This window comes from Myotis daubentonii, chromosome 15, assembly GCF_963259705.1.
Source record: "Myotis daubentonii chromosome 15, mMyoDau2.1, whole genome shotgun sequence".
NCBI classification, from domain to species: domain Eukaryota; kingdom Metazoa; phylum Chordata; class Mammalia; order Chiroptera; family Vespertilionidae; genus Myotis; species Myotis daubentonii.
In genome coordinates, this window is record NC_081854.1 from 21,783,640 (window position 1) to 21,798,978 (window position 15,339).

A 15,339-nucleotide genomic window follows, 5' to 3' on the forward strand; every position below is an offset into this window, starting at 1 on the left:
CTGCTTTTTGATGAATTTTCACATGAACATGCCATTCTGTCAGTCACTGATTAACAAGGGCTGGGGCCATATTTGTTCAGTTTTCTCATACAGCATTTAATTAGGGCTACAGTTAACAGGACTCCAAACAGCAGTGGGTCGGTCTTGTTGCTGAGAGGCCAATCTGCCGTCTGGTTGTGAATGAGCAGGACTCATTCCAGGATATAGTGTCAGGCTGTCATCTGTTAGGACCCACAGGGAGGGCAGGGTGCCCTGATCTTCCATGTCATGCTAATAATCACGAAGCTTGAAAGCAGCCCTCATGCCCCATGAAGAGACATTATGACTCATTCTTTCCCACACACAAAAGCACAGACTGCTGGGGCATAGGGCACAGCAGTTCAGGATTTGTTGTTGAACTTGACTTGGAACACTACCTTGGTTTGGTTAAACCACATGGGCAGTGCCACTGAGTAGTTACAGCCTCCATTGCCATACATGGCATAACCCAGGGGTGCTCAGGCAGCAGTGTGTGATTTCATCAGCCAGATTAGGACAAGGCTGTGCAGGTCTGTGTTTATAAATGTCTAGAGGTGGAGCCTGCATTCAGAAGCTGCTACTGATGGGATTAGGCACAGAATTTGTCAGGACTAGTCATGCCTGTCAGTCACGTTGCCAGCTGCAGATGCTGCAGGGCTCAGGTGGACCAGGTGATTGGCCAGGATTTGGTGTTAGATCGAGAGGACAGAGAAGGCTCTGACTGCACCTTTCCCTCCACCCCCACTTCCTAGGGTCTAAGGCCTCCTCCAAGGACTTGAAATCAGTGTGTATCCCATCCCAGTAGGTATAGCTTCACTTCTTCTATCAACACTTACTCATACCCAGACCTTCTGTTTGGGTCAGATATGAGTGGAACAAGTATTTTTACAAATGTACAGGGACAGCCACCATAGGAAGGCCCTTTCTGGGAACTGCCAGTCAGTGACCAAATTGCCTCCCTAAGGTATATGGACCAGGAGGAAGTGAGATCTTTGTGAGGTGATTTTTTTAAAAAGTCCATTTCACTTAATGAGGCCAAAGGCTGTGAAGTGTCTACTGAGTAACTTGGCTATTGGCCCATTGTTGGGCAGCCTTTGCAAGAAAAAGAACACCATTGTCAGCCTGTCAATGGTCCAGCCAGTCGAATCCATGGCATGGCAGAAAGTGGCTGACCAGCCTGGCACGGCAGCACCACACCTGAAAAGCGCAGGGTGGCACCACCAGTAGTCAATCTACAGGAGCAAGTGGGCCCTGGGGCCTCCCTCACCGTGAGACAAACGGGACATATTTTGACAGAAGCAAGTCATAGTGAGAACTTCTGTGTCAGAAACATAAAGCCCTCAAAAGCTCAACTAGTCTTGATGGTGTTAAGAAAATTTACATGCTCTTCCTACAGCAGTAAAAGATTCCCAATTTTCTTAAAAAACCCAAACACAACACTTTCATGTAACTAAGGTTTAAAGGTGGCAATGCTTGTAGGTGGAGAAAGGCCTTCTCCTAGTTCCAAGGCATCAGTGAGTTTGAGGTTCCTGAAGATGAAGACTTACGTGGATTTAATGATTGCTCATGGTGGCAGGGTAGGTCTAGGGAGAGCCACCCACTACTGAGAAACAAGTAGGTATGTGGGCAGAGGCGGAAACCAGCCCCTTCCCTGAAGGAGGCTTCCTTGCTGAGCACGTCCCATGGGCAACCTGCCATGTGATCTCATGTTACCCTCATCTCCACCTATCTTAGTTTCCTCACTATCTTACAGGTGAGGAAACTCTAGGTTCAAAGCAGTTAAGTGAGCTATCCACTACTGAATACCTGGACTGGTGGGCAGCCTCTTCCCAATGCATATGCCCTTTCTCTGGACCACAGGCTCTCCCATTTGGGGTTCCCGATGTGTGTAGGGCAGTGCAGGCTTTCCTGCTCACCAACTGAGTCAACTGCAATGACTGAAAGGCTTGGCAGGGAAAATGCCAGAATCCATGAGCAACACCTACCATGGACAAGGGAGGCCAGGAAGGAGCAGATGAGGTATTTGCCAACTTGCTTCTGGAATAGATTTTTAAGCCCTGATGGATGCAGATCTTCCTTCCAATGTACAGAATGTGTCCTTTTTGGCCCGAAAGATTTCTAGGAAGAAGTTTATTAGTTATTTTGTTCCAAGGAGCAGCCAAAGAAAAATTGGAACTGTCAGGTTGCATAGGGCACACAGGCTGGCCAAGTACCTCTGCCCATTCCCGAGCCAGAGTCCAGCCTCCTGAGTCACGAAGGCAGGTGGAGACTGAACATGTTCCTTGATGTGACCAATTTGCCCAGCTAGAACAGAGGCTGACTGATGGTCACCTCCTCTATACCCCACTAGAGCTGGTTCCTGGAATAGGCCATTGCTTGTCCCAGGCAAGCATAATAAGCCATTTTCCTTTACCTGAAACAAGTCACCCCCAGTACCTTTGTCATCTTGCCCTGTTCAATAGAATTCTTCAGTGCCTTCAGGACCTCTTGCTGCTCAAGATAGGCTCCAAGTTCCCTTAAAAAACTCTTTGATGTACTGATGGCGTTATTAGCCTTTTTCTTTGGTCTCTCAACCCTGGGAAATTTTACCTAATGCTGTGGGTTGCCTGGATTCTGCTGTGTTTAGGACTATATGTTTGGAAGATAGAGGGGAGGAAAGTGGCTTCCAGAGTCAAGATAGGAAGGGAACACCCAGATAGGCAGCAGAATCAGGACAGCCTGGGGGCTGAATTTAGCCCTGTCCCCATTTCAATACAGGGACTCATGGGAGACCTGAGAAAACTATACAACTGCAGGAAAAGATGAAAATCATGAGGCCCAAGTGATCTTGGTTAGAACCACTCCAATTTTAGGAAAGTCTCGGTCTTCCCCTGAACAGGATGCATCCTTATTCCAACCCTCCTGTGCAAAGCAGTGATCCATTTTAGTGGGTCATTTAAAAATAAAAAATCAGCCGAAACCGGTTTGGCTCAGTGGATAGAGCGTCGGCCTGCGGACTGAAAGGTCCCAGGTTCGATTCCGGTCAAGGGCATGTACCTGGGCTGTGGGCACATCCCCAGTGGGAGATGTGCAGGAGGCAGCTGATCGATGTTTCTCTCTCATCGATGTTTCTCTCTATCTCTCTCCCTTCCTCTCTGTAAAAAATCAATAAAGTATATATTTAAAAAAAAAAAAAATCAGCCTTACCCAGTGTGGCTCAGTAGATAGAGTGTTGGCCTGTGGACCAAAGGGTCCCGGGTTTGATTCTGGTCAAGAACATGTACCTTGGTTGCAAGCTCCTCCCCAGCCCAGGCCCCGACATGCAGTAGGCAACCAATCTATGTGTTTCTCTCTGCCTTCCCCTCTCTCTTCCACTCTCCCTAAAAACCTGCTCAATTAAAGAGCAACCCTCCTGCTCTTATTCAGTGAGATATGGCCAGAATTTAAACAAGAGAATTAGAATAGAAAATACCACCAACAACAAAGAAACAAACACCCAGAGCTCACCATGGGTGGTAAGGCTGTGTTGTTTGATAAAACTTCATGGGCACTCATGTATAATGCAAGATATATTTCATTCAAAAAGATCTGAAAGATGCTCTTTTTAAAAGGGTTTGTTTCAAAAAAAAAAAAAAGTTTGTTTCTAGAATGGGACATCTCATGTAGTGTCCTGTGATAATTTTGGTAGAGTTTAAATTAGCAGTCCCATAAAGAAATAAAGCACATGCTGAAATATATTTTAAAAGGGAAGACCCTTTTTATTGAACTGGTACATTTTGCTCTCTTCCTTTCAGAATTCTAATAAAAAAACCTTTTTATTTGTTTACTTAAAAAAAGAAAAACCCACAAACCAAACAAAGAAAATTTCTATGATGGGGAAGGAGGCAAAAGGCTTCAACATAGACAAAGAAAACTATACATGGAGTAAAGAAATCAAAGAGGAACTGACTCTGGTCTGGGGCCAAGCCACCCAAATGTGAACAAAGCAAACCTGCCCAGAGGACCAGGAAGCCCTCTTAACGTCTGAAGTAACAAACAGACCAAAAGCCCTAATGATCACAAAAATACAAATCAATCACTCTATTTTAAAAAGCACACACACTTTCTACATTTGTGCCCCCACCCCCAGGTTCTCTTCATCGGCAGGGGGTCCTGAATCCTGAAGAGACGTGGCCTCTTGGTGACAGGGCGTTCACAGCACATATGTGTTCTTCACCAGATGCTCCTTATCGTCCCCAGAGCTCCAGACAGTGCGGAGGGTGCGCTCCTGGTTCCTCCGCGCCACTCTGATCAGGCAGACCACGGAGGCTCCCAGCAGGAGGATGAGGACCATCACGAACAGCCCCGCCAGGACCACCACTGGGGATGAGAGAGGCCTCAGAACCAGTAGGGCAGCACAGAGCTTAGGAGCGACACAGGTGCCCTAGGGGCTGACGGTAAGGACCAGCATCCCTTGTGCCTAACATCCCTCCGCCCAGCCTGGGAGTCTGGAGAACTGACATGGCCCACCAGGGAGGTCATCAGGAGAGTCCCTACAGTCCTAAGAAGCTGGTTCCTGAAACAGGGAGGTGCCATTTATATTCCGACAAAGAGCAACTGTATGCCTTCTTTTTGAACAAACAGCCTCACTTCAACTCTCTATTTCCCTCCACTGCTCAGGAGCAAGCTGTATAGGAGTCCTAAGCCCTTGCACACCAAGATGTAAAGAGCATACATGTCTGGGGTGTGTAGAAACATAAAACCCCAGGCTATGTGTTCATATACCACCCGCAACCAGCCACAGAGAAAGGCGGGCTACAGGTGGCTGGGAGGCTGCCTGTGGAATGAGGTAAGAGTGGAGGCAAGGGTGTCATTGGAGCAGTGCCGGGAGGGGACCCTACTGCTTCTAATGGCCCTAGAAAATTTAACATTGGTCATCCTACTGGTTGTTGAAGATGCTTTCTTTCCAGGTGGGGTTCCACTAAAGCAGTGATGGCGAACTTATGACATGCGTGTCAGAGGAGACACACGAACTCATTTTTTTGGTTGATTTTTCTTTGTTAAATGGCATTTAAATATATAAAATATCAAAAATATAAGTCTTTGTTTTACTATGGTTGCAAATATCAAAAAAGTTCTATATGCAAAAAAAAAAAAAAAGTTCTATATGTGACACAGCACCAGAGTTAAGAGGGTTTTTCAAAATGCTGACACTCTGAGCTCAAAAGGTTCGCCATCACTGCACTAAAGGAATGTGGCTCCTGTGGCCGCTACCTGGTTCCCTTTCCCCACTTGGCTACAGAATCAGAAAGGGGTGAGTCCCTCTCCATCTTTACCCCACCAGCACTCCAGATATGGGCTGGGCTGCATTCAGCCTGGGCCTGGCAAACCAGTTCATTTCACCCCTCCTCTAAAATAGAGCAGGCAGCAGGCCAGGTTGGGATTCCTTACCAGGGCAACAGGTGAAAAGAAGCCAAACCAGTGTGACAGGTCCTTTGTGCAAACACTATCCTCCATGACAGGCTCAGATCAGAAACAGAAGCGAGAGGCCCAGCCTCCTTATCAGACTATTGACCATACTGCTTGGGGACAGCAGCACTGGCTGTGCCTAGCATACAGCGAGGTTTCCAACTTCCTTCCTATCACCCATGACCAACTCTGTACACCCCACAAAGCAAAGTTCCCTCCAAACCTGGAGTCAGACTCAGGCCTGTGTGCAGCAGATCCCCGCATGCCTACCAGCAGGACTTGCCTCCTCCAGTCATCCCCAGCTGCCTCACTCCCAGCCCCCGCTATGTACACTCTGTGGTGGGACAAACATCAACATGCTCCAAGCTGCCTGGCTATTCTTGTGCAGAAACATGACTTTCTACCTAAAGATGTTTATGGTGAAGAATGATGTGTCTAAGACAACATGAGCCTGCAAACCACAGCTGAGCTTAGGCAGGCAGGCAGGCAGGCAAGTGGGGGAGGGTAGACGGCCATTTACCTTTAGTGCTCAGGGGCAGGACAGGATACAGCTGCTTGCCTGGAAGAGAACACACAACCTTGAGGTCAGTCCTCCTCCCTCAAAGCTGTCGCCACCTGAAGATCCCCCTCGGCCCTGGGACTTCATGGCAGAATCCTTCTGAGGCACTTCCTCTTCCAGCTCTTCTGAGGTCTTTAAGGCCTTGTCACCTTGGTGGGGACCTAGGACATGTCTGCCCAATAGCCAAGGCCAAAGCCCACCTGTTCCCCAATAGGGAGCCAGAGAAAGATGGAGGCCAGATGACAGCCTTTCTAGGGCCTCAGTTTAGGGATAGGGACGAACTCTGGGAGGGCCATCCACCCACCATTGCTTCTTGGATCCAGGATCAGACAGACTCACCTACGCAGCGGCTCATGCATGCCTCCTTGGAGAGATAGTTGTTTTTATTGCCCCAGCACCCTCCATAGATAAAGTTATCACAGGAGTTCTTCTCGGTATCAAAATACCAGCGTGGAAAGGATGCGCGGCAAGGCCCAGTGACCGCCTTGGCAGTGCAGTATTCTGGGAGCGGGAGAGCCGAGGAGCACAAATGAGTAGGGCCCAGGGAAGGCAGATGGAGCTAGAGTGTTCCAGGGCAGTCACACAGTTGCTAGCCAAGGGAGAACTGTCTGCTACAGAAACTGGTAAACTACAGAAGTGGCTAGTTTGGCCGTTAGACACCCTCCCCCACATTTCTAGTATCTTTCTCTTTACAGTCAGACTATGTTATAACGGTGATTCCTCTATGCCAGGCACTGTTCTGGGTACTTTCCATGTATTAACTTGATCTCTAAGCGATCTGTCCTAGACCCCTTATTTCACAGTCAGGGACTCTGAGGCTGGGCCTGCACTCTGGACTGCCTTTCTGGAGCACAGCTTCCTGCAGCACGCTGTGCATGCCCTGCTGCCTGCTACCCTGGGCATCCTCGTGCATTCGACGCCACCTAGGAAAGGCCATGAAGCTCCACGCTACAATTTCCTTAGTGGAGATCCTCCACTGTCTCATTTCCAGCTAACTAGGTCTCTACCAAAAATACATTTTGCCCATATAAAAGTATTTTTTAAAAGTTATACTTCCGCCGAAACCGGTTTGGCTCAGTGGATAGAGCGTCGGCCTGCGGACTGAAAGGTCCCAGGTTCGATTCCGGTCAAGGGCATGTACCTGGGTTGCGGGCACATCCCCAGTAGGAGATGTGCAGGAGGCGGCTGATCGATGTTTCTCTCTCGTCGATGTTTCTAACTATCTCTCTCCCTTCCTCTCTATAAAGAATCAATAAAATATATATTTTTTAAAAAAGTTATACTTTCTATCATCTAAAATAAAAAAATGAATTTTAAAAAATGTTATACCTTCATAGTTGAAAATATCACCAGAGGGGTCATCAAAATTCTGTCTTCTGGGACCTAAAACACAAACATTTGTATCAGGGAGGCTGGGATGGACACAGGACATGTGGTCTGATGGGGGCTGAGTCTAAAAGGGCCCACTGAGAGAGTGTGGACACTGGCACCCTATGTGGGCAGCTTTGCACCATTACCTCCAGTGCCAATGGGTTCCATAGCACACACCAAATGAATGCTAAATGGGGAGGCCCGCCTGCCACTCCAGGGGTTGCTATGGAAACTAATCCCAGTCACAATTTCTGGGGTGATGAGGAAGCTGGTCGTATTCACTCTCTACACAGCGAGGAGGCCCCTCCCTTACTCTCCTGGGGGAAATTTTCTTCTGAAACAGGACTGACACCAGTTATTATGCAAGTGTCCCAGGGTTCTGGATGGCCTTGGAGAGGCCAGACTGGGAATAGGGAGCCCAGGAAAGTGATGGCCAGGATGGTCACAGGATTCCTGGCCTAGCAAAACTGGAAAGTGGCTCTAGCCTAACTTTCAGTATTCTGCAAGTCACAGAATAAACACTCTCCCACAAGTGCTGGTGTCACAGTCAGAGGGGGTTGCCCTTCAACTGGGCGGGAGCTGAACGACTTGCCTAGCAGGACCCATCGCCTAGGGACTGGCCTTCGGGAAAGCTAGGTTGAACTTGCTAGTGCATTTATACCACTCACCCCAGCGGCCTGAGGCAGAGCCCTTTAAGCATAAAGGAGGAATGGGGTAGCTGCTGTCAGCAGTACAAAGCAAGCTAACACAAAGCTCAAGATCAAGAACTAGTGGGAACGGAGGCAGGTGGCAGAGGAGTACTCTTAGCACAGGAAGCAGAGGAGACAGAACAGGCGAGGAGAGGTGGGGCGAGCAATGAGACAGCAGAGGCCAGCCTAGAGAGAAGGAAGGGCCTGTGTCACATGGGCAGTGATCACAATTCCCTGACCCACAGGAGGAAGCTGAGGCCAGCTCAGAAGCACTGCAGACTCCCCCAGCTCTCCTTTCTGTTAAGGAGCCAGAAGGTGGCAGCCTAGGCAGAGCCCCTGTTTGCCAATGGTGAGTGAACAGAAGAACCAGGAGGTGGAAGCTTATGTACAAGTCCCAGATTACAAATATCCTTTCACAGTTCCCCATCTGGACAGCCCTCATTCCATCCTGGGTCTCTTAAAAACCTACCACTTGGGATTGAGGAATCTGCTCCATTCCTGCTGGTGGCCAGACCATCACTAGTGTTCTCTACAAAGAGACAAATAAACCATAGTGAGAAAGTCCCCCTCCCTTCAAGCTATCCAGTGAAACAAAACAAGGCGTAACACTGAGCTTCACGGAGACTCCCGTTTCTCCTTTATGTGGACCTTTCTGTGAGCACACTGGACCACAAGCCTGCCAGAACTTAGAAATAAGGAACCAAGACTGTCCTTGTGGGTTAAATTTTAAGATCAACCTGCTAGTAATTGGAGCAAAGATGTGTGAAGTGAATGTAAAAAGATAATATGGCTTACAAGGCCAAATATCCTGTTAACTGCAATAACCTATCTAATGACTAAAAAATTAAGGGGGTGCACAGCAATGAGAATGTACTTAATGCCACCAAATTGTACACTTATAAATGGTTAAAATGGTAAAATTTATGTTATGTATATTCCCTCTCTCTCCCTCCCTCTCTTACACACACATACATAGTTAAGGGTGTGAGGTAGAGTGGCTAGCCACTTAAGGAAGCACAAAAAGGAGTGCTGGCAAAAAAAAAAAAAAAAAAGAGTGCTGGCAGGGTGCAGGAGGGAGTGACCCTGGCTTCCCGCCTTCCTACTAGTCCCAACAGACTTTCTGGAGAGGCACGAGGCTGGCCTGACCAGATGCCATTAAACATTCATGTCACAAACCAGCTCCCCTTGTTCTGCCTCACTCCTCATCTAGCAATCTTCTGGGAAGTTGGCTGAGAGGACTGCCTATGTGGACTACAGGTACAGGCACACGGACCTGAGTGTCTGGTCCCCTGGGAGGTTCTGGTTTTCAGTATAAATTAATAAACTGGCATTCTCATTATCATGTGGTTCCCCACAGAGCTTGCCTGCCTGGGAGAGAACTTGCTGGCAAAGGCCCCAGTGCCTAGCGGCTCTGGCAGTTCGAGTTATTACACAGACTCACAAGAGATCCTCAAGAGACATGCAGTGGAGACATGCTTGGGTGCCAATAAAAGAGCTTTCTAGGCCCTTAAGACTAGGGTCAGACTCTAAACAAAGATAGCTCTGTCTTCTCCCAGCCAAACACAACCATCCCTGACCCCTTGTAGTGACCTCCTGTCTTAATGCCTAGTGTCTGCTGCTTGCATTGTTAAAAACAACTCTCTTCCTGAGAAAATGAGAAGCAATCAGAATGGGCAGGTACACTTCCTACAGTCAAATCAATGAGGAAGGGACAGAAAAGGTAGCAAAATTATTTCCCCTTAGTCCCTCCCCCAACATTGGATCCCAGCTGATGATGGAAAATTACAATAAATGCTATTTTCTTCAGTCACCATCTGGTAAGGTTGCCAGTTGCTCCCTGAACGGTGAAAAGCTTGCCTGTATGATCCAAAAACAATACCCCAGCTCTCCAAACACTTGCTGAGTGCCTACTGGGCACCAAGCACACAAAGATCAGCAAAGTGTTCAAGGCACTCAGTCACTGGTGGGCTTGTGTATTCAGCACTGTTTCAAATCTCAAGTTATAGCCAAGGCCACTACCCTCCACCCCCTTTACATATAACTTTAATAAGGTTATCTGATTTTTTAATGCAGAGTGCAAAGCCAAGAGAGATTACAGCCGGCGAGTGAGGAGAGAGAAAAACTGCACAAGGAGGCGGGACACAGGCTCACAGGCTGGCGGTATGCAGGGAGCAGTAAAGGCACCAGCACATCCTGACACAGAATCAGAATCGAGCCCTAATGTCGATGCCAAGCCATCAAGAACAGATGAGGGAAGTCACATAACAATGTTAGAGAGATTGTCAATGAAAACATTTAACAGTTTGGGTTCTCTGGAGTACTTGGGAGGGACCAGGCCCCAGAGGTCCAATGTCTCATTGCCATCAAGAGGTCCCTCGAGGCTCAGTTCAGAGCCAGTGCAGGTTGTTGTGGGAGTTAAGTTTTTATTCAAATTGTGAGGCTCTCAGGGTCAATGTTATCTTGATTCCACAGAATCCCTTGCAAGTGAGGGCTGGGAAAAGGATGTATGTTCTAGGTTTTTTGATTTTTAAAATATTTTTATTGATTTCAGAGAGGAAGGGAGAGGGAGAGATAGAAACATCAATGATGAGAGAGAATCGTCATCCTACTGGGGATCAAGCTCGCAACCCAGGCATGTGCCCTGATGGGGACTCGAACTGTGACCTCCTGGTTCATAGGTGGATGCTCAACCACTGAGCCATGCTGGCCAGGCTGTTCTAGTTTTAACTTGACTCAGAACTCAGCTGGATGGGTGAGCTCCTCAAGTCATTTGCTCCAGAGGCAAAAATAACCCAAATGTCCAGGGAGCAATTGGGGCAGCCTACCTGATTGAACATTGGACTCTGTTCAAGGGGAAGTCACTTCCTCCTGTGTGAGGTCTGGTGTGGAACCTGCACTCAGTAGTGGGAGAAAGGAAATCACGGAGAAGACGTAGTCCTGCCCCCACCCCAGCTGGCTGCCTACTCTCCCCTTTCTGGGAAGAGGACGGAGAGGACCACTGTGAAACCACTGTGTTGGTAACCTTCGCACTGTGCCTGTTTCTTCCGATTTTTAAAACATCCCCCAAGTCCAGCTATGAAGAACTGGTGAAGAGCAAAAGGCACCCACATCCCAATGAATAAACCGACTCTAAATGTAACATATCCTCAACTCCACCATCTTACCTGTGACATCAGCACATTTCTCAAGACACTCCTCCTTGGTCAGGTAATTATTGTTGTTCCCACCACAGCCTCCATATACAAACTGCTGGCAGGATCCACCAGTGGCATTGTACCACCACCTATGCATGGAGGCCCGGCATTTTCCCACTACCTTCGGAACTTGGCAAAAGTCTAAAACACAAAGCACACACCAGTTACCTTGGCATGGCAATCCCAGCAACAGAGAACATGCCCAGACCTGCAGGAGGAGGCCCACAGTCGTCCCAAGCCCCAACATGAGGGCCAGTCCAGCACAGTTCCTCCATGAGCTGTTTCTACAACGTCACCATCAGGCCCTCCTTGGTGATTCCTTCCTTGTACAGGAAAGAAGCACATCATCTAATGACAAAGGAGTGGCCAACCTCCTTCAGCCCCTCTCCCTGCCTGGCCCCATCCCAGATCAGCCCCCCCCACCCTGATCAGGGTCAGGGCCGGCCAGCTGGCCAACTGCCTGCGGCCCCCACAACCCCCCAGCCAGCTCTGCCCTCTATGGGCTCCCCACTCTGATTGGGCAGGGCCGGCTAGCCAACCACCTATGGCCCCTCCCCAGGCCACTGGCCCCCGATCGGCCCCCCCACCCCATTTGGGGGCAGGGCCAACCCACTCAACCGAATTGTATTTCAGTTGCATGTTGGTTCTGTCCTTGCCCCCATTATCAAAGACGCACATATCCAGTACAGAAATTGATGTTCAGATGCAAAAAACAGATATCAAGGTCCTTCTGAATGTGTGTCCCATCACAATGGGCCTAGGGGAGCTGAGTGCTGAAAAGCCAGCACTGGCGATGATGGGAGAGCAGGAAGAAAGCACACTAGCACTCTTAGCACCTCTCAAGAGGAACTCTCTTAACCTTTCCTACCCACTCTCTGACCCAGCACGCCGCTTCATACTTAAACTACCACAGAGCCTCAGAAAGAACTACCCAACTCTAGCTCCCCCAACTGCCAACCCCCAGCTCCAAGGGCAACTCAGGTCACTCCTTTGCTTCCACCTGAGCACACCAAATCTGGCCTGCTCTTGTACAAGGGAAACAAAACAATGTTATAAAATTCCAGCCAGATGCATATGCCTGAGAAAGGTCTAGCAATCTGCTCCCTCTCTTAAAAAAAAGTAAGAGATAGCCTGGCTGGCGTGGCTGATTCCCAGTCAGGGCAAATGCCTGGGTTGTGGGCTTGATCCTCAGTACAGCTCTTGTAGGCGGCAATGATTCTCTCTCATCATTGATGTTTAAATCTCTCCCTCCCTCTGAAATCAATAAAAACATATTAAAAAAAAAAAAAGCCAGGTGACTCAACCTTCCCATGTGATCATGAGTCCACACTACCTCTCCTTATATCCTGGCCTCCATGATCTCTACCTCTGGCAAAAGGGAGCCTAGCACAGGGTGCTCGATAAATATCTCAGGGCCCAACACTTGGCTCCATGTTGTTTTCATGTTTGTTAGGTTTACTTCACCAATTAGGACAGCGGTCGCCAACCTTTCGGATCTCACGGATCACCAGTGGTCTGCGGACCATAGGTTGGCGACCGCTGTTCCAAAGGTTTCCTTAAACCAGCGGTTGCCAATCTTTTGGACCTCACGGACCACCAGTTGGCTATTGCTGCTCCAAAGTTTCCTTAAACCAGCAGTTGCCAATCTTTCAGACTTCACGGACCACCAGTGGTCGGCGGACTATTGGTTGGTGACCACTGAACTAGAGGATGACTCTAGAAAGCATAGGAAGAGTATTTGGCTTCTCTTGTGTCTCCAAAATATGTCACATCTAGAGGCCCAGTGCACAAATTCGTGCACAGATGGGGTCCAGGTGGCCGGGCCCCAATTGGAGCCGGGCCTGTCAGAGGGAGGAGGAGATGGTTTGAGGTCAGCTGGGGGGAGGGGCCACGGGTGATTGGCCAGTGGGCCCTGCCCCTGATTGGGGGGGCTGGTTGGGGGTGGGGCCAGCCATGGGGAGGGGCTGTGGGCCAGCTGGCCCTGCCCCCAAATGGGGTGGGGGGGCCGATCGGGGGCCAGTGGCCTGGGGAGGGGCCATAGGTGGTTGGCTAGCCGGCCCTGCCCAATCAGAGTGGGGAGCCCATAGACGGCAGAGCTGGCTGGGAGGTTGGGGGGGCCACAGGCAGTTGGCCAGCTGGCCGGCCCTGACCCTGATCAGGGTGGGGGGGGCTGATCTGGGATGGGGCCAGGCAGGGAGAGGGGCTGAAGGAGGTTGGCCAGCCAGCCCGGCCCCTATTGGGGTCAGGGAGCAATCAGGGGGAGGGATGGCCACCCTGCCCTTGATTGGGGTGGGAGAGGCTGATCAGGGGCAGGGCCAGCTGGGGGGAGGGGCTGCGGGAGGCTGGCTGCAGTGGGCGTCATAGCAACCAGTCGTTCTGGTCATTAAGGCGTTCCAGTCACTAGCTTTTTATCTATATAGACTAGAGGCCCGGTGCACGAAATTCATGTGCAGGTACAGTCCCTGGGCCTGGCCTGCGATCAGGGCCATCTTTCCCAGCTGCCCGCAGCCGGCCCTGCCCCCTGCTGCCACCAACCCCCGGTTCCCCATTCGCCATCAGGTGATTGGTGCCTGACGGCCAGGCGAAGGGACTGAGAGGTCGGCCCCACCCCCACCACAGGTGGCCATTAGGCGATCAGAGCCTGCTGGCCAGGGAAAGGGACCAAGAAGTGGTCAGTGTGCCTCACAGTGACTGGTCCAGCGGTCGTTCTGCTGTTAGGGTCAATTTGCATATTATCCTTTTATTATATAGGACGGTCAGCATGAAACCAAATGTTCCAAAAAACATCAATCTTTGCACAAAAAATGTTGGTGCTGTGCAAAATACCCCCCCACACACACACATCAATAAATCACAAGTAACTAGTATAGCAGGAAAAGCATATTCTGAAGTAAGAAACTGTTACTTTCAAAGCAACTATCAATGAAATCACCAGTTAAAACATACCTTATCTGGACATGTGATATGAACAGAATCATACAGCATGTCCAGAATAGGCAAATCATTAGGGTAAGACGTGGATTAATGGTCTCCGGTGCTGAGGGATGGGGTGCTGAGTCCCTGCAAATGGGCACAAGAATCTTTTGGAGATGATGGAAATGTTCCAAAATTGGACTGTGGGGATGATTGGATTATACAATTTTGTAAATGTACCAATGACCTTTGGTATGTAAATAATACTTTAATAAAGCAGTCTTTTTAAAAATAGGGATAATTTTTGCCCATAACACTTCAACCAGAACCAGCTGGGTGTGCACCTGGAGCAGGTACTTTCAACAATGTGCCAAAGGTCACAAAACAGCCCTGGCTGTCATGGTTTGGTGGTTAGAGCGTTTGACAGTGCACCAAAGGGTTCAAAATATGTCCATCTAGAGGCCCAGTGCACAAATTTGTGCACAGATGGGGTCCAGGTGGCCGGACCCCATCTAGGTCAGGGGCACGTGCCTGGGTTGTGGGTTCGCACTCTGCCCCTGGTTGGGGTGCATATTGGGGTCAGCCAGTTGACTCACATCGATGTTTCTCTCTCTCTTGCTCCCCAAGCCTTCCCTCCTTTCCACTCTAAAAAAGTAGAGGGCCCTCGCTGGTTCAGCTCAGTGGACAGAGAGTTGACCTGAGAACTGAAGGGTCTCAGGTTTGATACCAGTCAAGGGCACATGCCTGGCTGGCAGGCTCGATCCCTAGTAGGAGGTGAGGAGGAGGCAGCCTATCCATGATTCTTTCTCATCATTGTTGATGTTTCTAACTCTCTCTCTCTCTCTCCCTCTCTGAAATCAATAATTTTTTTTAAAAAAATGATGGAGGAAATACCCTCAGATGAGTATTAACCAACAAACAAAAAAGGTCACAAACATATCCCGTTAATACAACCCACAGGAAACAAGGCGGGAGAGCTCTCTGGTAAATGATTCTGCCTGACACATATGGCTGGCCAAATGTCAGTGGCAGCATAGCTATGAGACAAGACAGTGAGGATCCACTTAGGACCCAAAACGGAAATCAGCCGAAACCGGTTTGGCTCAGTGGATAGAGCGTCGGCCTGCGGACTGAAAGGTCCCAGGTTCAATTCCGGTCAAGGGCATAT

General features: G+C 49.3%; 1 protein-coding gene across 2 annotated transcripts in view; it reads right to left on the minus strand.

Moving 5' to 3' along the window:
* Positions 1-3,732: 3,732 nt before the first annotated feature.
* Positions 3,733-15,339, minus strand: part of SPINT2 (serine peptidase inhibitor, Kunitz type 2) — a 30,845-nt gene continuing 19,238 nt past the window's right edge. The window contains exons 2-7 of one of the 2 annotated variants that reach the window (XM_059666701.1): positions 11,229-11,399; positions 8,534-8,593; positions 7,334-7,387; positions 6,344-6,505; positions 5,966-6,004; positions 3,733-4,356 (exon numbers count right to left, since the gene is read on the minus strand). In XM_059666701.1, the coding sequence (XP_059522684.1) occupies positions 4,190-4,356; positions 5,966-6,004; positions 6,344-6,505; positions 7,334-7,387; positions 8,534-8,593; positions 11,229-11,399 (653 nt within the window). In that variant the 3' untranslated portion in view covers positions 3,733-4,189. The remainder of the gene's footprint in view (positions 4,357-5,965; positions 6,005-6,343; positions 6,506-7,333; positions 7,388-8,533; positions 8,594-11,228; positions 11,400-15,339) is intronic. The other variant, XM_059666702.1, reaches the window with a different exon arrangement.